General features: G+C 48.8%; 1 protein-coding gene and 1 long non-coding RNA gene across 3 annotated transcripts in view; both read left to right on the top strand.

Annotated features, from left to right (window-relative positions):
• The first annotated feature begins 265 nt into the window (after positions 1–265).
• Positions 266–5,073, top strand: LOC135810654 (uncharacterized). Its single transcript, XM_065324145.1, has 2 exons — positions 266–3,077; positions 5,012–5,073. Exons 1-2 carry the CDS (start codon positions 266–268, stop codon positions 5,071–5,073), a joined length of 2,874 nt encoding a protein of 957 aa, XP_065180217.1.
• Positions 5,074–7,053: 1,980 nt separating this feature from the next.
• The window catches only part of LOC135810924 (uncharacterized), a 48,435-nt gene continuing 33,787 nt past the window's right edge, over positions 7,054–21,701 (top strand). For both annotated transcript variants that reach the window (XR_010552464.1, XR_010552463.1), the window contains exons 1-2: positions 7,054–7,132; positions 7,217–7,307. This is a non-coding gene — a long non-coding RNA (uncharacterized LOC135810924). The remainder of the gene's footprint in view (positions 7,133–7,216; positions 7,308–21,701) is intronic.

The following is a 21,701-nucleotide window of genomic DNA, read 5'->3' as shown; positions in this document are numbered from 1 at the left end:
CACAAATGCATGCAAACAATGATCCCGTACACGCACCACATCATGTAATATTGTTGCTGTAGATTTAGCACCTCACCAGCCGTACGCTGGCCAGTCCTTTTTAGGTTCCGATTTGCATGACACTCACACGCGCTCTGTGACCCTGGCTGTTCCTTTTTTGCCTCATGCACACCAAAAGCGTGTCCAGTACACAAACGACGCGCAGATCGGCGAAAATGCAGGCCTTGCGGCAGCCAGCGCAGGGTACCAAAACGGGAGCAGGTCGATGAGGGCTCGTTCACTCACCACTTCATCAGCAACGTCTTGCAGCAGCCGGCGCTCGCTCCGCTCGATCGACGAGCTCGACGCGGAAGCAGAACGTATCGCCGCGGAGGAACTTGCAGAAGTAGAACGAAAGCTGATCCGCAAGAAGCTAGAACTCCAGAAGAAGTTGAACAGAAACCGGTCAAGCGGCAGCAGTAATGCCAGCGTCCGATCAAGTTCGTCCCGTCGATCACGGGAGACCGGCAACGGATCCGAGCTGACATGCGCGGATCGCATTAGCCTAGCTGAGCGCGCACAGCGCGCCGAGCGCGCGGAGAGAAACATGGGAGCAGCGCTTGAGGAAGCCAATGGTCAAATCCAGGATCTCTTACTGGACCACCAAGTCCAAGGTGAGCGGGCTTCAGGGAACGAGCCCAATGGCACACGTCCTACCCCTGCAAGTGCAAGGCAGTCACACCCCATGAATCTCACCACCCACCATTTCATGGCAAGGCAGTCCACTGCCAAGGACTTGCCTCAGTTGTCTGGACATGCTGACGAGTGGCCAGCATTCATCTTCGCCCTGGAGCACACGACCAGAGAGTGCGGCTTCTTGAACGGGGAGAATCTTGGACGACTGCAAAAAGCGCTGCGCGGAAAGGCCAAAGAAGCCGTACAGGGGATGATGACTCTCCCCGACAATGTAGGGGAGGTCATCTCCATCTTGAGGATGAGGTTCGGCCGCCCGGACCAGATTGTCCAGAATCTCATTCTGAAGACGAAATCACAGAGAGGCGTGAAGTCGGAGGAGGCCATCGAGGTACTGATTGAAATCAGCGCCCTGTGCCGCAACCTTGTTGCCACCATGCGAAGCACAAAGTGCACCGGCCATCTCTACAACCCTCAATTGGTCAAGGAGCTAATTGGTAAGCTGTCTGGGGGGCTTTGGATCCAGTGGGGAGAGTACGTACTTAAAACCGGCACAGACCCGCACCTGGACACCTTCTCTGCCTGGCTTGAACAGAGGGCCAAGGCTGCATGCCTAGTCGCTCAGCCGATCCCATGTGACGCCACTCATGCCACTCCACGCACAGGCCAAACGTTCACAGTGGTGGAGGCCACCGCTGGTAAGCCACATTGCCTATTCTGCAGCAAAGCTGGGCACACCACAAGTAGCTGCCATCAGCTAGCCGCAGAACCACTTAACGCCCGTCGGCAGTTCGTTAGTGACAGACGGCTGTGCTTCCGCTGCCTTGGCGAAGGCCACCTGGCGAGGGTATGCGAGGAGAAGGCCTGCTCGTGTGGCAAACCCCACCATCCTCTACTACACCGCGATGGCCGCGGAAGTGTAGCACCGCTAGAACGCATGTCAGAGACGACACACACCTCGGCAACCCACGTGTCGGAACACAGTGGAAGGGTGCTGCTGAGGGTGATTCCGGTCACGGTACGAAACGGAGACACAGCGGCTGATACGTACGCACTCCTGGACGAAGGCTTAACAGTGTCCTTGATTGAAAGCGAACTGGCGGAGGAACTTGGACTTGCAGGACCAACGCAGCCCCTGAGGCTGTCATGGACGGATGGCAAGCAGCACCAGGAGTCCAGCTCCAAGGTAGTAACATTCAGCGTAGCTGGCAGGCAGAGACAGGACAGCTTCACCTTAACAAACATCCACACTCATGCCAAGTTCAACCTGCCAACACAATCAATCAACCCTCAACGGCTGAACAATTGCCCCCACTTGGAGGGACTTGATCTACCAACGTTGTCCTGCGCCAAAGCCAGACTCCTAATCGGACAAGACAATTACAGCTTGATCGCACCACGGGTGATCGCGGAGGGCCCACCAAACACACCCGTAGCTACACAGACCAAGCTAGGGTGGGTTGTTCATGGCGGAATGAGTGCCGACCGCCACAAAATCGACGAAGGCGTGGTTCTGTCCACCTGGGATTTCGAAAGCACCCCAACAACAGAAGAAGCCGTAGCACTAACCCGTGAGGAGATGGACGTCCACGAGGGGGGAGGGTCTGTGATCCGTAACTGGGTGAGCAACTCTACGACGGTCCTCGAGAGCCTTCCATCAGATCCGAGGTCACCAAGAATCGTGAACGTCCACAGCCATGACCTCCCCACCGAGAAAACCCCGGGCCTACGATGGGACCCTGCGAAGGACACGCTTGGCTCCTGCGACAAGAAACTTGATCCAAATGCACAAGTAACCAAGCGAAGCGTTCTGCGACACACAATGTCGGCCTTTGACCCACTCGGCCTGGTGTCCCGCCACTCCAGCATCGCACGCGTGCTTCTCCAAGACGTGTGGAGAGCTGGCATAGGCTGGGACGATGAACTCTCTGCATCTCTTGCACCGCGATGGACATATTGGGCTGCAGAGCTAGACCAGGTGGCCACCGTAGAAGTGCCACGGTGCTACACACCGTTGATTACAGCCGCTACCGACATCCAGCTGCATGTGTTTGCCGACGCAAGCGAGAAAGCATATGGCGCCGCTGCGTACTTGAGAGTAGCGAACCACGACACTCAGCTGGCAGTGTCCCTAGTCGCTGCGAAGGTACGCGTCGCTCCACTGAAACCGGCCTCAATATACGGTCTAGAACTCCAGGCCGCGGTCCTCGCCTCGCAGCTATGCTGTACAGTCCGGGAGCAGCAGCGTATCTCAATTCCACGGGTCGTATTATGGACGGACTCCAGAACGGTGCTGCTGTGGATACGCTCGGATGCACGGCAGCGCAAGCCACCGGCGGCACCCCACATGGCCGAAGCCCGGGAGCAGCTCGTTGGTTCCATCAAGACCACCCTGGAGGACATGTGTAACATTAAGCTCCTCATCTTTGTCCGTCGTTGTCTGTTCTCCCGAGCTAGCTCCCTCTTCACCAGCTTCTTCGTGAGAGTTACTGGTGACCGCACTCGGGGAGCAGCACAACACCTCGTTCGAGTACCATTTTGGCCCGGTCCTGCGGGTCGAGCGACCATGCAGTTCATCGGCGCAGTCCTGTGGAACCAGCTCCCGCCTGATCTCCGTTCCGAGCCCAGCCACCTTCAGTTCTGTGCCCTGCTAAAAGCGCATCATGGCTCCGTTTAAATGCTTTTCGGCTAGTGTGTTTCTGTGGTATAGCGGACTGAAGAATAGTAAACGTGTTTTGCAATATATGTATGAAGCTATTTTGTATATAGTATGTTCCCAATCCGTTTTTGCTTTGGTGTAGCCCTGAGGTTGATTGCTTATTTATTTCTACCCTTCCTCTCTCCATACTTCTGTCCCCCCCCCTCTCTCTCTCTCTCATTCCTTCTGTCGTCCACATGTATCAAAGGAGGCGAAATCGCCTGTTTGTGGTGCGACGTTAAATAAACTTCTACAACAACAACAACAAGACCGCACTTCACGCCATCCTTAAAGAGCGCCATCAAGGAATCACGTAGGCAGGCGATGTCTCGCTGTCAATTCAGCCGTCAACCCAGCCCCCGATGTTGCCGTCAACGTAAAGACTACATCTGGTAGCGTTTTTCGCCGACCAGCCGCGAAAATTTGTGTACTGGACGTGCGGTCGTAGAGCTGTCATGCCTCCCGCACTTTTGAGCTGCAGCTAGCTGCGCTGTTTTTTCTCTTTTTTTCTTGTTTTCCTTTTTGTTGTTTTGTGCGTCCATGGACCGTCCACCCTTATTTCTACTCGAATAACACGATGGTTGCTAGGTTTTAATACAGTCTTCTTCGCTTTTCTTCTGTTCTTTTTTGGCATGTTTATGTGTGGCATGTACGGTCTGGAGTTCCTCAGGGATCAATCCTGGGGCCTCTCCTCTTTCTTATGTATGTAAACGATCTGGCAGAAATGGAACACACATAACTATATGCTGATGATACAGCACTACTTGTGACAGCACCCACTCTCCCCGAGGCTAGTGCCAAGTTACAGTCCAACATAGATGGCGTTATTCATTGGATGGAAAAATGGAAATTGCAGCCCAACTCTTCGAAAACTGCTGTAATGTGTATCCCCCAGTTGTTCCTGTGACCTATCTTCATTAGTAACCAGTCCCTTCACCTTTCCAGGCACCACAACCCCGCTCTGCATCGTTGAAAAACACAAGCATCTTGGCGTCATTATTGACCAACACTTAACCTGGAAATTTCAGATCGAAAATTTAGACAGCCGTGTTAGCTCAGTAATGGGATTTCTCTCGTCACACATCACCCACCTCCACACCGACTGTCGCCATGTTATCTACACATCTTACATTCTGCCTATTTTTGATTACTGCTGCATAATTTGGGCTGGCATTTCTAAAACACTGATTGCTCGACTCGAAGTTATGCATAGGCGTCTTTTGAAAATATTATTTCGGCTTCCTCGCCTGACTCCAAGCGCAGACTTATACCGCCTTGCTTCTGCTTCGCCGCTCTCGGTCCGCGTGCGTTTTTTGGCATGCCAGACAATTCATTAAATTAAGCTGGGCATTGCTCCTCTTCATGCTCTCTCCTGCCTAAGCTGGTTTGCTCAATCTCAAGACATGCGCACCAGAAACTCTCTCCGCTTCCCTATTGCGCGGTATGCCTCTATGCAAACATCTCCTCTCTTCCTTGCTTACCGCCATTGGTCTCTCCTCCCACAACATCTAAAATCCTGCCAATGTTACAATACATTCACACAGCTACTGCAGAATGCAACATACTAGTTGAAATCCACCCCTGCCCTAGCTTCTCCTGCTTTTCAGTTCCCCTTTCGTTCTTTTTCTTTCTCCCCTCTAGCTCTATTACCGCCATGGCTGGCTATCGCCCACATCACCATTTCATTGGCTAGTGCCACGTGATTGTGAATAAATAAATAAAATAAATAAACTCTCCCACGGTTCGTAACCAGGGGGGGGGGGAGAATGTTGCTCAGCGCTGACTCACGGCACCCTTTTCGTTTGGGCTTTGCCCGATTGGGCACCCACTGTAAAGAGCACGATACAACACTTTTCTATACATGTCCGACTCACTTTGCACTCTATTTTTTCTATAATCACACAACTCCCGAGAACAGGGACAGATCAATAAAGAACACCTTCTAACCAACAAGAGAATTAGGAGCTTGTGTCTGTGACGAGGGTTGTGCTACGGGGCACTAGGATCTCACGAAAACAACTTCCATGGTGTGGTCTGCAAACTGCAATCCTTAGGCAAATATCATCACGGTTTGCAATGTTGTGCTTTGGCTGCCAGCTTACCTTTATTTTGTCTCACAACTGACTTCCTGAAGTATGGTGGCCACTGCTTTGCATGGCATTATACAATGTTCATCAAGAATTTTCCTGTTTGGGCCGCGTGTGTGTGTGTGTGTCACTGTGTGTGTGTGTCACTGTGTGTGTGTGTCACTGTGTGTGTGTGTGTGTGTGTGTCACTGTGTGTATGTGTGTGCGGGGTAGCTAGATGGGAAGGGCTGGAATGTATCCGTGTGCTACTGCAATCGCATGGCTAGATACAGTGCATCGCGCGCATGCTCACCATGTTTATCTTCGGAGCTGGGCCGGGGTGGGGGAGGGAACAGAAAAAGAACTGAAATTACCCATATAAAAACCGCTCTGTGAGCGGTTCTGAAAAACCTCTACTGGTGCAGCCCCGTCGTAAAAGTAAGAAATTAGGACTGGTGCATTGTCCTCCCAAATGTGAACTGATCCACCTAAATCGCGATTGACGGGACCTGAACGCACCAGTAGCACGAGGTCGGGAGGGCACAGGATTACAGCAATGGACCGGCGCCGTCGCTGATCAAGTTACCATACAACACTTACAGTACCCCGAAGCCCACCTTTGGCTTTGGCTATGGACCAGCGTCCCCAGCTGCATCCACAGGTAGGAACCTCGTTCTACTGGTGCGTTCGGGTCCCGTCAATCGCGATTTAGGTGGATCAGTTCACATTTGGGAGGACAATGCACCAGTCCTAATTTCTTACTTTTACGACGGGGCTGCACCAGTAGAGGTTTTTCAGAACCGCTCACAGAGCGGTTTTTATATGGGTAATAGTGAGTTGCACTCAAGGCCACAATTTTCGTCACCGCCGGCGCGGCGATGTGTTTCCCGTGCACGAAATGAACCTTAAAACGCTACTCATGGCTTAGGTGGGTGCCAAATGCGGCCATACAGGGGTCATAGGTACTAGGTGTTGGTATTGATTGTTGGATGAATTCAAGAGGAGTCGGAGTCACCGTGGGGATCCCGGGAGTAGTTCACAATGGCGTCACCACTCCATATTAGTACACGCATCGCAAGTAACTTTTTTGTTTGGAGACGGGAAGTAGAGTAAAATGACTGCCACAATAGCTAGTAGCTACTCTGTACAGGACATACATACTGGGGTGAAGTAAGGGATCCCACTAGAGTGAACGGAGACTTTTTTGGGATGTCTTGTCCCCGCACTAACAACATGACTTTCTAGTACTGGGGTGAAGTAAGGGATCCCATGGGGTGAAAGGGGACTTTTTTGGGATGTCTTGTCCGGGGATCCCCGCAGTAACAACAGGACTTTCTAGTACATGGGGTGAAGTAAGGGATCCCATGGGGTGAAAGGGGACTCTTTTGGGATGTCTTGTCCCCGCAGTAACAACAGGACTTTCTAGTACTGGGGTGAAGTAAGGGATCCCATGGGGTGAAAGGGGCTAATTTGGGATGGCTGCATCACACATTCACAGCGTGGCAAGTACAAGTCCCTCTTCTCAAGTGCCTGTAACTGGTTTTACCAAAAATGCAGCAGACAATGTTAATTTTTATAGCCGGCCATTCCTTCTCGGTTTAAAAGCACAGTCTGGAAGTCATAATCATTATAGTCTCAGTTTTGACGAGCACTCAGTAGTTGCAACTACTGCTCTTCTGTCCGTGGATATTGTCAGGTTAGATGTTGTGTACAGCAGTAGAGTAAGATTTGTTCGTTCGACTGAGGTGTATTTCGATGTGTTTTCTTTGTTTGCCATCAGCCGCATTGATACGTTTCCAGGGATCAGCGAGAACTGACTCTCTTTTCGAGCTGCTGAGAAGTTTGCCATCATGGGGTTTCTTTCGAATCCGGTAAGTAGGTGTGTAGCTACACGAACTTCTCGCGTCCATCTTGCTTCTTTCAAAGCACTCGAAGGGGGTGATTACCGTAAAGTCCGCTGCAAACGCCCACTTTGCTGCAAATGCCCACTTCGCTGCAAACGCCCATCCGCGCGGGTCCATACTATTTTCGTCTTTTTCAGTTCAATAATTATACATGTAGTTGTAGAAAACTGGCACGAAGGTCAAATGGGTACGAACACGGCTGTAATGCCTACACACTGCCTATGTGGCGGAATGGGTCCAGCGTCAACAGCACTGTATAGACGCATTGCTCATCTGTTGGCTGAGAAGAGGGGTGAGCACTACTCTCATGTTATGGCATTTGTTAGATGCAGGATTTCTTTCAGCCTTCTGAAAATAATCATGTATCATGTGCATCCGCGGGCGTAGGCGTATATATTTTAGTTTGAAATTTGCACCCTCCTGCGGAGCCCACGCTGCTTTGGCATTGGCGGAGGCTCGTTGCCGACGTAACCGTCGGAGCTCCATAATGAACAATGGACTGACTAATTATTCATTTGTCCTGTCTTTCTAAATAACATGTTCTTGGTTTAGTTTTCGGCCTATTTCGTGCTTTGGAGTTACTTTTTGTTTTTGGAGAGTTTATCTTTATGCTTCTACTACAGTGTGTAGTGGCTCCCTGAAAAAAAGGAAAAAGAGAAGAAAAAACTGCCTATGTCTTACCAGGAGGCTCTGCAAAAGCGATTGTCATTATATTGCGCAAAGAAAAACTTCTGTCGAGATTTCCTTTCATTCGATAAATGTGGCTTCTTTGTGGTAGTTCACTCTTCATGTGGTAATGTGGTAGAAACTATCTGATTTTCATGAAATTTCTGCAGTGCCACGATGTCACACTTTCAGAACGGAACAGTGATTGATCTGACGCCAGCGTTGGTTGGTTGGTTTTTATTTCACTTCACAGCGTCATTCAACGACTTGACTGGTCACAGTATTCATGGTATTGCGGTTGCAAGTCGAACAGGGTGTGTCACAGAAGCTACACCTACAAAGTCGCTGCTAATTTGTCTAAAACTCTGAAGTACAAAGTGCTCGAGAAAAACCCTTGCCTTTGAGCGTTGCGTGATTTGGAAGTGTATTTTTGGTTCCTGCAATTCTCTTTTCTTCGCTACCTTGTTATGCGGAAGAAACTCCCGTTTGGTTTTGCGAAATATTAACAACCATCATCATAACATCGTTACTAGCTAGCTTGTAACTAGTGCCCAGCGAGATTTTGAAGCCAGGAAAGTGGACATAGTTTATCGTAGCAAAGCGCTCTTCGCGCTACGGTGTGAGATGCACTTTCGTACAGTAGGGATGACAGTGCATGAGGTCAGTGTGTACAGGCCAGCAGATCTTGCGAAAATGGGGTGGGCGTTTGCAGCGGACTTTACGGTATATGCGCAGCTCCATCCCAGGCTGGTCGACAGGCGGGCCAGTCCACCTCCCACCGAGATGTCGGGCTTGTACAAAAATTCACGCAAAACCTGTTGTGCGTCTACATGCTAAGCGGGCTGGCATGGCAAGGCGGGATCCCGCCCTAAGGCACCCGGGATCCCGGCTAGGCGGGTCACAAAAAGCATATACAAACAGACTAGCCAGGGCCATAGGAGTGGTATTATAATGCCGGTGGACACTGTGTCTATGTACAAAATATGTCCTTTAATTTTTGAGGGAAGTTTTGAAGAGGATTCCCGATATTGTGTCCACAATCCATGGTGGTGATTGCATGCATTTTGTACAGCAACATGGTATTTGTATTTGTACTTATGGATTCTCCACAGGCCTTAGCCGCAAAAGGACATGCCGTGAGCATTGTTTATTTGTTGACCTGCATGATTGTTTAAACAACGGAAGGGGAGCAACTTGAGAAAAAAAACTTTTATTTTAGAGAAGTCAAGAATGTGAAAATCAGGAAGAGGAAATGAGGTGATTCTAGTAACAGTAGAATATACCAAGCATTTGCCATGGCGCGAAAAGAAATTAGCAGAAGAATGAAAAAAAGATGTTTAGCTATATAGCATGAGCATTACTTGCAAACCTGCGTTTCAGCCCGGGGCAGCACACTACAGTCATAGTCTTTTCATTGAATACTCACAACGGGCTGGCATGTGTTCGGCGCATATAAACTCACTGCGGTCTGGCGACCAGCGTGGCCGCGCAAATCAACGTCAGTACCGTCGGTCAGTGCCGTGCAATGTTATCGCATGAGCTGACTGTTTAGTAACTGGCGGTGTAAGTGGACATATAGCGTAACTTGCATTTCCTTGGTCTTTATCTTTTCCATATACTTATTCTTGGCTCTCCACTCGAGTCCATAAAACACTCAAAGGGACAAAATTCCAGTATGAAAAAAACTCTAGCGATAAAATTCTGGCCGTATAACTGTAGAACGGGTAATTTTAGGGACGTAAAAACGCTAGCGAATTTAGCGATCGACTCAATTTCGCTAAAGTTTCAAGTCGCTAATCCATTGAGACATTAGTAGTGCACTGGTGATCCGTCAGTAAAATCGCTGAAAATCGCTAAAACAGAACGTCGCTAACCGGTTGACAATGGGAAAACGCTGAAATTAATCATCACCAAAATTACAAGTTCTACAGTATCTCCGTTATAAACCCTGGGCGTATATTTTCCAACCAATCCGGATCCTTGGCAAATATTATAGACTGGACTTGCAGTAGAAACTGGGCTTACAATATTGAACATTTTAGTTCCCTTCTTCTCAAAATACTACAGTGAATAATGGAAATAAACTAAGGACTACAACTTCAGAGATAAGAAGTTCAGAGAAACAGCACTCCAATTATGTGTAGAAATTACACGAAGAAACAGCATGAAAATCACTGGTGGTGACAGTCATATTTGTCTTCAGACTTTTACCGTCTGCGTCTTTCCCTCAAACCAGCGAATATGTTATGACTCGGGGCTCCCCGTGTGCTAGTTTGTATGTGTAGTGTGGGTTGAATTCTTTATTCTCACGATGGCACCATCGCCAATAAGAGATACATTTATGAGAAGGTGAGATTGTGGGTTAAGCAGTTGGAGCGTGATTTACATCACTTTGAATTTTACAAGTATGGGAGAGGGTGAGCGCTGCAGGAGCAGATTGAGTTAATCAGCAATGAGCAGATTTCTTGTTTGGAAGCAGGTAGGGAGGAGATGTCACGAATGCTAGCAGGGAGGGCATTGTAGTATTCTGGGGACCTGTACAGTGGGGAGTCTTTACAGCGATCGGTTCTGGAGGGTGGGAGGTAACATGTGCGTGCGTGTCGAAGGCTGTACTGGGCCGTAACTTGAGCGGGGGTGTTGAGCATGCGTATGTGCTGTGGGGCATATTGGTATTTTATGGAGTGGGCAAGAAGGGTGAGCTTCACTTTGCGGCGAGAGAACATTGTCGGCCATTTGAGCCGATGGAGCAGTGTTGAATGAGTCAGAGGAGTGTAAAGCGGGAGACAGAGGCAGATTCTGGCCGCCTTGCGCTGGATTCGCTCAAGACGGTCAAGGGCTGCGATTGAGAGGGGGTGACAGCAATGCATGCATATTCAATTATAGGCAGGATATGTGTTTTGTAAATGAGAGAGAGTGATTTAGTGTGTAGAGTTGATGTGAGCCTAAAGAGAATATTAAAAGTTTTCACAGCTTTCTTCAGCACAAAGTCAAGGTGGGCTGACCATCTTAGGTCGTGCTGAAAGATGATGTCGAGGTAACGATGTTGTGTTACTGTTTCTAATAGGGTTTGCCCAAGTTTTATTTCGGGTAGTTGTGATGGGGGTCGGTTAGCATGGTAGAATGGGAGGATGACGGTTTTCGTTTTACTGACTAGCAGGTGCCAACGCTCTAGCCATTCTGCTGCGGCATCGACGCTAGTTTGTAGCACCGCCTCACACTCAATGTAGCTGCCTGCAATGGCAATTAGTGCGGTGTCGTCCGCGAACTGGCTACATGAGGTTGTAGCATTTTCAAAGGCAGAGGGCAGGTCAATGGTGTACGCCTGGAACAGAAGTGGTCCCTTGGCCCCGGGTTACAGTGAGGGCTGTGTCCCACCAGCCTGTGTAGATTCAAAGGAAGTGTGAGTTACGAAGTCTGAAGAAAATTTTGAACGGTGGTTGCTGGGACGACGGGTATACAATAGCTCAGTGGTTAGAGCATCGCTGGCGACAAGTGAGGGTCTCTGGTTTGAGTCCTGGTGGTGACAGTCAATTTTTTCTTCAGACTTTTCCCGTTTGTGTATTTCCCTCAAACCTGTGAATATTTTATGACTTGGGGTTCCCAGTGAGCTAGTTTTTGCGTGAAGTGTGTGGGTTGCAGTGAGGGCTGCGTCCCACCCGCTTGTGTGGATTCACAGGAAGTGTGAGTTATGAAGTCTGAAGAAAATGAATAAAGAGAACAACGGATCTATTTCCCATTATCATGAGGAGCAATGCCAAGCAATTGAAAAGACAAGACATTAGTGGTTTACACCCTGTTTTTGACTCTTCACATTAATTTTTTTCTTTGTGTAATTTCTACACATATGTTAGGTACCTCCTCCCGTACAACCTTTCCAAGCTGGCCTGCATGCATCCCATACTACGTTGTGCTCACCTTCAGGCTGCTTTGTCACCTTTAGTTCCATTGTCCTGGGTAGCTACTTGCGTGTCCATATTTGCCATAGCTACCCAGGCCCTTCATCTTGCTGCCCTCGTGTGCTCTTGTCTCTCTCTTCCACAATGTACCGGTAGTCGTTCCGTTCGTGTTTGTTTGAGTCTCTTCGTCTTCCCTCATACATGTCGTTCCCACCTAACCTGTAACGTGTGTGTTCCAGTTGTACTGTCGTCAGGCGAAATAGCACGTCATAGTACATTTGAGATCAGCGGGAAGAAGATGACGACGTCCACTAATTTAGTATCTGTGCACACGAATCTGCTGTGTGTGTGACTCTGTGTGTCAGCTATGATATCATCTTCTGTGGTTCCATGCCTAGCATGTACGTCTGAACCATCCTGCAAAGTTTGAATGACGTAGGTTGAGCGATCGCTCCGCGAAACATACTTTTTGAAATTCTCTTCATTGTATATCTTCCACCATTGAAATTTCGAGTTTCTTCAAAAAAAGTGCTGAGAGGGGTGGCTTGCAACCTCGATATGGCTTGTTCCAGGCATGCTTTGGAGCCATCTTCTGTTGAAGTAGTGGCGGGGATCGGCCCTGCAACTGCTACAACAAAAAATGATTCGATCTGAGAAAGGGTGAGACCGCGAATCTCGGTTGAATATTGAGTATTTCAAGCCTTTTCACGACGAAGATGGAGTTCTTTTTGGAGATGGACGTCGCGGCAAAGGACATCATCTGCCTGGTAGTGATGATGATCGTGAGGATGACGAGCGGAACGAGGAAGAGGATGATGAGATGGACGAGGAGGAGTCGGGTGGGAAGGAGCGAGATGAGGCGGATGAATGTGTTGATCGTAAAAAGTCAGCTGTGTATCTACACTTGTTATCTCGTGCTGACTGTCTTAGTGTGTATGATGACTCTCATTTTTCTGTACTGTGTCGTGCGCGTTATGTCCAACAGTTGAAAGTCCTTGAGGCAGTCTGTATACGTATCCATAAGCCTGTTTTGTGTAAGCAGAAGGAGCACGTTGTTGCACTGAAGTTGTATTCGTAGGTTGACACTTCGTTTAGCGCCTTCTCGCCTTTGGTTACGTAATCTAGTTACCTTTTTGCGTTTCCTCTAGTGGTTTTATTGCACTTGTATCTTGATGTTATTTCTAACACATTTCTATTTACAGTACTTAACTTCAGTTTCTTTGGTTGTATCCATAGTTCCGTATTTTTCCCACTGATGATAGGAACAAGAAAATCGATTATGGGTTTTCAATAATATTTTTGTTATTAAATACACAGTAAATACATGTCGAACAAGTAACGTAGTTGCGTGATGTCTGCGGCCTTCATCCTATTCATAGCTTTATAGTTTCAATCTCATTTCCTGTAGTATTTCGAGAAGAAGGGAACAAATACGTTCAATAATAATAAGAGACATGTCCGAATAGGTTGTTAGGAATGGATTTGCTCCCCACACTGAGTGTGTTCGATTATGCCAGCGAATCGATTCATGAATCAATTCTCACTATTCGCACCACCCAATGTGAATAGAGTGAATGAATTTCGAATCGATTCCAGGGCTCATGACCTGAAAATCGAACGACTTGAATGCATGCGAATGGATTCATGAATCGATTCAAGTGCATAATCGAACGCAGCCACTGGAGCTCACGCTATTCCGCCTACATGACTAGTCAATTGACTGGCTCACGACTGCCATCCTAAGCACACGGGAAGTCCATCGAACCTTCTACCCGGCAAACCTGCAAGAAAGCAGCACTACCTGCTCAACACACAGTATTTCGTGGAAATCAACCCTCATCAGTTGAGCTTGAGGAAGGGAAGAAGATTGTGCCTGGAGAGCTCCACTTTGTTGTTGTTCGTTTATTTAGGTTCGAAAACAAACAAGCAAATTTGTCTAATTAATTTATATCGAGAAGGATCCAGAAGGATAAACTATAAAAGGCCAGTAGAATTTTATAGAAAAAGGACGAAGGAACTACAATTTACGTTATAATGTGCACTAGCACCACCAGTTAGAAAACAACCTGCTCATGCGATAACATTGCACAACACTGACCGACGGTATTGACATTACAACCAACTGGCTATCAGCTCTAGCACATCAGCTCTAGCTGTCAGCTCTAGCACATCTTGTATGCGCACTCTAATAATCTTCCAACTTGATGGGTTCTAAGTTATTATGATAAACATACTGAAGTAGGAGGAAAACATATATTTATCATTTCCTTTGCCGCGACGTCCATCTCCAAAAAGAACTCCATCTTTGTCTTAAAAGACTTGAAATACAGTAAAACCTGTAACTTGGAGCTCCGTAGTTTTTTTAGCATAATAGTCCGCTCCCAGCCCGTATGGCTGTGGATGCACAGGTAGCAAACTAGATCACTTAGAGTGCTGATTCACTACAACCGCCAGGCGTCATGGCCGGAAACGGAGCTGATACGGAGCCCTGGCGACAGCTCTCGTCCTCGACACTGAAGAAGAACACTGTTGTATTCCCCTCGCAAGCCCAGGTAAGCGTGGGGGCCTACATAAAGCTCCTAGAAGAGCAAGGTATCACCGGCATCATTTCGATGCAGACAACAAGCAGGGGTCAATGTAGACTTACCGTTGAGTCGTATGAAAAAGCCAAATTGTTGGTGCTCAATGGCTTCGATTGCAAGGGCGAACGGGTTTCACCACGCTTCGTTTCCGCACCAACAACACAGATACACATCCACGATGCTCCGATCTGGATCTCAGACGGTGTCCTAAAAGCTGCGCTCTCACCGCACGGAAAGCTTATCGGTGAGATACGACACGGCAAAATCAAACTTTCAAACGGCACCCAAACAGCAACTGGTGTGCGATTCGCCACGTTTGAACTCAAACCAGGCAGTTCGATCCCGTCGTACCTGCGTACGACAGAAGGTTCTCACGAGCTCCGCATCATCTACGACGGCCAGGTAGGCACGTGCAGGCTATGTGGCCAGCTAGGTCACATCGCGCGTACCTGCCAAAACCGTCGCAGTGCACACACCTCCACACATGCCGGCAGAGAAGGCAGCAGCACTGGCAGCACAGAGCGGAACATGAACAGCGGAGCTGAAGCGGAGTCTCACCGTACCGATTCGGCACCAAAAGCGTCCCCGAGTTTGACCCACGCCAGCGGCGTATCCCAAACGGCCTCCGATGGTGCCAACACCACGCCGAAAGCAGACGTGCCCTTGAGCTCGCACCCAAACGACCCAGTCAACAACCAGTACGAGTCGTACGAACACGACATCGCATCACCCATGTTGGCAACCAGCACGACCGTGCACCCCGGAACGCCGCCAGGCAGCACAAATACAAGTACGACAACATCCAACTCACCGCACACCGACACAACTACTCCGACAACAAAGTGTAGTCACCCAGATTGGGCGCGTGCTGAAGACCTCCTCTCCTCACTGGTGACTAACACAGACATGTCTAACCAGCCAGCAAACCCCTGGATTACCTCCGAACGACGCAGGAGACCCAGTCCCAATGCGGAATCCTCACCTGATTTCAAAAATTCCAAAAAACAAAAAGAGAGCAACAACATCGACCCTGGCCAAAGCCAACCCCTTGCCCCGGCACAGGGCTCACGCTTCAGCCCACTGGTGTCACACGATACTCAATCCTAGCGCTGTCCTCCACACAATATCAGTGAGAACAATACTTTCAATTGCGGAAATACCAAAAAAAAACGAAACAAAATTACAAAAATAAATAAAAAATAATGGAAGTCGCGAATTTCATCAGCTCGAACGTCAGGTGTCTGTTCAACAAGATGGACGAGCTTAGCCACGTGGCAAAGTTGCAACAACCGTCAATAATCGCCATCCAGGAAACCTGGGCGGATCCGTCGGACAGCGACGGGATGTACGCCATCAACGGCTACAAACTCATAAGAGCGGACCGGGACACCTTTGGTGGAGGAGTCGCCACATACATACCACACAGCTGCCAACACGAGACAATTACCATTCCCATGACTCAAGCGGAATGTATTTGGATTAGAATAACAATCGGCCAAGCCTCCCTTGTGGTAGGGAACATTTACCATCCCCCACGGTCCGACCCCGCAGAGTTCGTGATGGAACTGGAGAGAGCCATAAAGCTAGTTGAAAGACCCCAGGATGAGATACTTCTCCTTGGCGACTTCAACGCCAAGAACTGCTTGTGGCACCCCAGCGACACCACCGATGCCTTAGGTGAGGACCTGCATTGGCTGTGCGAGACTCGTGGCCTCACACAACACGTCTCCTTTGCGATCCACCTACGCCAACACACACCTACATCGTGCCTGGACCTGGCCATCTCTAGCCTCAGCCGCCATAACATCACCATCACAAGCCTGCCCCCTATGGGTGCCTCTGATCATGTTGTCATACAAGGCAACATACGACCCCAGCAGCACACCACCCACAGAAACAATAATACAAATAAAAATAAAAATGAGAGCAGTACTACACAGCAAAGCACCTCCAGCACATACTGGTTGTGGAGTGAGGAACGCATTGCGTCCCTGCGTGAAGCTCTTGCTACCTGCAATCTGCAGTACGATCCACATCCCACTGACCCTCAGCCAGTAACCTCATTCTGGAACTTCTGGAGAGACCAGATACTGAAACTAGCCGTGCACCACTGCCAAGTGACCAGAAGCAAGTCCCGCAAAAATTCTACGCCCACTCGTCCCTGGATGACGAAGGATCTCCTCAGCCAGATCAAAACAAAGCACAAACAGTTCCGCACCTACAAGGCGACCCAACTAGACTCAGATTGGAAACTGTACACAGCCCAGCGTAACCGAGTAACCGCTCTTTTGCGACAGGCTAAGTACGACTTTGTCCAGCAAACAACGTCAACGGGTACAAACCTCCACCGTCTACTGAAGCACCTGAAAAAACCGCCTAAGCAAACAATTCCCACACTATCGACAGCCAACTCCACTGCAGCCACGGCTATGGAGAAGGCAACAGCTCTCAACAAGTTCTTTATCTCCCAAAGCCAACAGTCCATCGACAAGACCACCTGTACTACACCAGACATCAACACTACCCCTGACATCAGTCATACTCTAAATACAATCGCAGCAACAGTGGAAGAGGTCGAGAAGCTTCTATGCAGTCTAGACACTGGCAAGAGCCCAGGCTATGACAACATCCCAACTCGGCTCCTGAAAGAAACTGCAAAGGAAATCTCCCCATCTCTCACTAGTCTCTACAATCTGTCCTTCAGAACCGGAGAAATACCACAGGATTGGAAAGACGCAACTATTACACCCATCCCCAAGTCGGGCAACCCCTCCCATCCTACCAACTACCGACCCATCTCCCTGCTCAGTATATTATCAAAAACACAAGAAAAAATAGTCCACTCTCGTCTGTACAATCACATAGCACCGCACTTACCCTCCAACCAATCCGGCTTCAGGAAACAAGACGGGACCGAACTGCAACTCGCACGGATCGTCCACCAGATATCCACAGCTAGGGATGCGGGGAAGCATGTTGTAACGTGTTTCTTCGATCTCAGTAAAGCCTTTGATCGTGTATGGCATCAAGGCTTGCTGAAAAAGCTGAGCCACTATGGTGTCGACGGCAAGGCTCACAATTGGCTCGAAGCCTACTTGACAGGACGCAGACAGCGGGTGCAGGTTGAAGGCACAACATCCGCCTTCATACCAATACCAGCAGGAGTGCCCCAGGGCTCGGTCCTGGGACCACTTCTGTTCCTGGCGTACACCATTGACCTGCCCACTGCCTGTGAAAATGCTACAACCTCGTGTAGCCAGTTCGCGGACGACACCGCACTAATTGCCATTGCAGGCAGCTACATTGAATGTGAGGCTGCGCTACGAAGAAGCGTCGATGCCGCAGCAGAATGGCTAGAGCGCTGGCACCTGCTAGTCAATAAAACGAAAACCGTCATCCTCCCGTTCTACCATGCTAACCGACCCCCACCACGACTACCCGAAATAAAACTTGGCCAAACCCTATTAGAAACAGTAACACAACATCGTCACCTCGGCATCATCCTTCAGCACGACCTAAGATGGTCAGCCCACCTTGACTTTGTGCTGAAGAAAGCCGTAAAATCTTTTAATATTCTCTTTAGGCTCAAATCAACTCTACACACTAAATCACTCTCTCTCATTTACAAAACGTATATCCTGCCTATAATTGAATATGCATGCATTGCTGTCACCCCGCTCTCAATCGCAGCCCTTGACCGTCTTGAGCGAATCCAGCGCAAGGCGGCCAGAATCTGCCTCCGTCTCCCCCTTTACACTCCTCTGGATCATTCAACACTGCTCCATCGGCTCAAATGGCCGACAATGTTCTCTCGCCGCAAAGTGAAGCTCACCCTTCTTGCTCACTCCATAAAATACCAATATGCCCCACAACACATACGCTTGCTCAACACCCCCGCTCAAGTTACAGCCCAGTACAGCCTTCGACACGCACGCACTTGGCACCTCCCACCCTCCAGAACCGATCGCTGTAAAGACTCCCCACTGTACAGGTCCCTAGAATACTACAATGCCCTCCCTGCTAGCATTCGTGACATCTCCTCCCGACCTGCTTTCAAACAAGAAATCTGCTCACTGCTGATTAACTCAATCTGCTCCTGCAGCGCTCACCCTCTCCCATACTTGTAAAGTTCAAAGTGATGTAAATCACTTTCCAACTGTTTAACCCACAATCTCACCTTCTCATTAATTTATCTCTTATTGGCGATGGTGCCATCGTGAGAATAAAGAATTCAAAAAACTAAAGACCACCGTGGCCAGCGACCAGCCTGGTACCACAGACCACTTTGCCAGGCACGGACTGTCCCACATTCATACATGGTTGTGCAGTGCAAACCTCTAACTAAGTACCACCTGTCACTAAAGACCGCTTTCTCTGGCCCCAAGGGGTGGTCGTTAGTTACAAGTTTTACTGTACTCGACATTCTACCCAGCTTGTCAGTCTCACGCTTTCTCAGATCGAATCATGTTTTGTTGTAGCAGTTGCAGGGCGGATCCTCCCTACTACTTCAACAGGGCATGGCTCCAAATCATGCATGGAACAAGCCGTATCGAGGTTGCAAGCTACCCCACTCAGAAAAAAATCGAAATTTCAATGGTGGAAGGTATACTCAGAAAGTGGTGGACATCACGCAACTGCATTGTAGATAAAAGGGGGTTTGTCAACTGACAACCGCTCCATCTAGTTGCTATTCACTCTTTAGATGAAAATTCTTTTATTAACCCTTTGTCCTTTTGCCCAAAATGTATGTGAGGGGTACCTACTTCAACAAATCCACTCACCATACCCAAGCAGCTGATATTTTGTATGTACACTTTATGTTTTCCTAAAAGCTTATGATAATTGTGAACTAAAAATGCCGTTTGGGTTGCATTCCTCATGTGGGCGTGGCTAATCAAGAGTATCAAAAATGATTTTTTGGCAAAAATCGGCAAAATTCAAAGTTCAAGTTCTTTCCTATGTATAAATAATGTGCAATTTGTACAAGTGTGACCTGGAGTAGCACCACTGGCATGTTGGACAAACACAGAGCACTAGCCAGAGGAGCGACAGTGGCGACAGGCTCTACATTTCGGCCCCGTGTGGCGACTCTCCTCGCTCTGCGCGGCTGTCAACCATGAGTTTGACGGCGCGCAGGTGACGGAGATCTGGACCTCTCTGGGATTGAACTGCGCTCCCGCTCCACGTGCTGCGGCGCTCTAGCTGGCCCTGCTGCTCCACAATGGGTAAGACACGGCGGTGGTACACTCTCCTCACCACTCGAGTGCTGTTCTGCCGATCCTGCACTCAAATCGGAGTGGTCGACATGTCCGACAGTTGGGTCGACGGGCCGACAGCTACAACATCATAGTCCGCGTCGTTATCAAAATCAGAATCAACCCCTTCAACTAAGGCTTCGTCCAGTTCGTCCTCGTTATCAGAGGACATAGGATTGTCGTTCGGGTCACTCCAGCTATCCTCAAACAAGCCCTTCATCTGCATCAAGCGACCTGCGTGCTGCCATGTCGGAAGTTACGGCGCAAGCAAACTTCGACTTTGATTTCCTGAAAATTTTCAAATGGCAACTAGCCCCAGCGACCCGTGCATCATCCTCAACATAGCAAAGGCTGTGTGCACGTGAATTTTCATGTGGATCGGGTGATCCGCGTAGCTTCCAGGTCGCTTTGAACATGCGTGGGTTGAACCGTACACAGGTGTACGGTTCAAGTATGGGCGAAAGGACAAAGGGTTAAAGGGGAAGTGCATCGATTTTTCGAGTAGGGTCCAGAAGAAAGACAATTTGATATCGGTTCGAATGGCATATTTCTCGCTTCCATACGATAAGCCAAACTTGCCAAATCGCCAATTGTATACAGTTGAACATCGATTATCCGACCACCTCTGGGCAGACAACTGTCAGGTGGTGTTCAGATAAGGCAAATGTTCCGGATAAGAAAGAACTGTCACTCACACACTTTCAGTGGTTATTACTAGCCGCACGACCTTTTTACTTTTTACTTTTCAAAATTTTCGTATTTTTTGAATGGCTCACTACATGCACAGTGCGTACTCTACGGCACGTGCGCCCAAAAAAACTGTTACGGATAATCGAATGGTCGGATAGTCGATGTGCGGATAATCGATGTTCAACTGTACTCACGTTGCCATAGCGACCAGCGCAGTGATGACGTACGAAAGGCTTAGCTCCACCACAGAGAAGGTCGATCACTGCAGAATTTGGTCATTTTCAATTGGTTTATTGTATTCACGAAGTGAAAGAAGGGCTGTGTTCAATGCTGTTAGTGCAGTGAACTGTTTGTTAGTAGTCCTCTCGGTTGTGTCCTGGGACGTGACACTGACAGGAGAAAGCTGGAGTTCGGAGACACTAGCAAACAAGCGAAAATAGTGACGAACAAAATGCTGAAATCTTGGTTGGGACAAATCAGACGTTCAGCATTTCCCCCAACCAAGGAACATGCCGTTTGCTCTTTCCACTTCCTGAAGATGAATGTGATGCTTCCTGGCGACTCTCCTATCTCTTGTTACATCTTCTGAAGCCAGGTGAGACGACGGGTGGTGGAGATTGACGAATGAACTTAAGTCGTAGGTTTGAAAGTTTGCTGAAAATGTCTCAGGAGAGATGGCGAATTCCAAGCGACTTGTCCTGGAGGAAACCATTTCCTAGGCACAGTCAGCCTAGGGAAATGCATGAGAAGGGCGATAAATAGTTCACGGCACTAAAAGCATTGAACACAGCACTTCTTTCACATCGTGAATACAATAAGACAATTGAAAATGGCCAATGTGTTAACGTCCCAACGCAGTGACAGATCAGACCCGTCCTAGTACCGACCCATATCCCTTAGTAGTGTCATTGCCAAAGCCCTGGAGAAAGTCGTTCCTAGACAGCTCCAGCAGCAATTTGACGACAAGTGCCCATACCATCAAGACCAGTATGGCTTCCGCCGCCATCACTCTACTGCCCAACTCGTCACCAAGGCTGTAAGCTAGTGGACTGCGAGCCGGGATACTGGAGACACTACCATGATTGTGTTTGAGACCAAAGTAAGGCATTCGATCGGGTGAACCACCAGTGCCTCCTCATTTCACTGCAAGCCAAGGGTATTGGAGGGACAGCACTAGCATGGTTCGCCTCATACCTGTGTGATCGTCAGCAGAAAGTCACCCTGCCACCTGCTACACCCAGAGTCCTCCCAGTTTCGCGTGGAGTCCCGCAA

Source organism: Sycon ciliatum, chromosome 2 (genome assembly GCF_964019385.1).
Source record: "Sycon ciliatum chromosome 2, ocSycCili1.1, whole genome shotgun sequence".
NCBI lineage: Eukaryota > Metazoa > Porifera > Calcarea > Leucosolenida > Sycettidae > Sycon > Sycon ciliatum.
The sequence above is the reverse complement of the archived record's forward strand: the minus strand, read 5'-3'. Positions and strand labels throughout refer to the sequence as shown.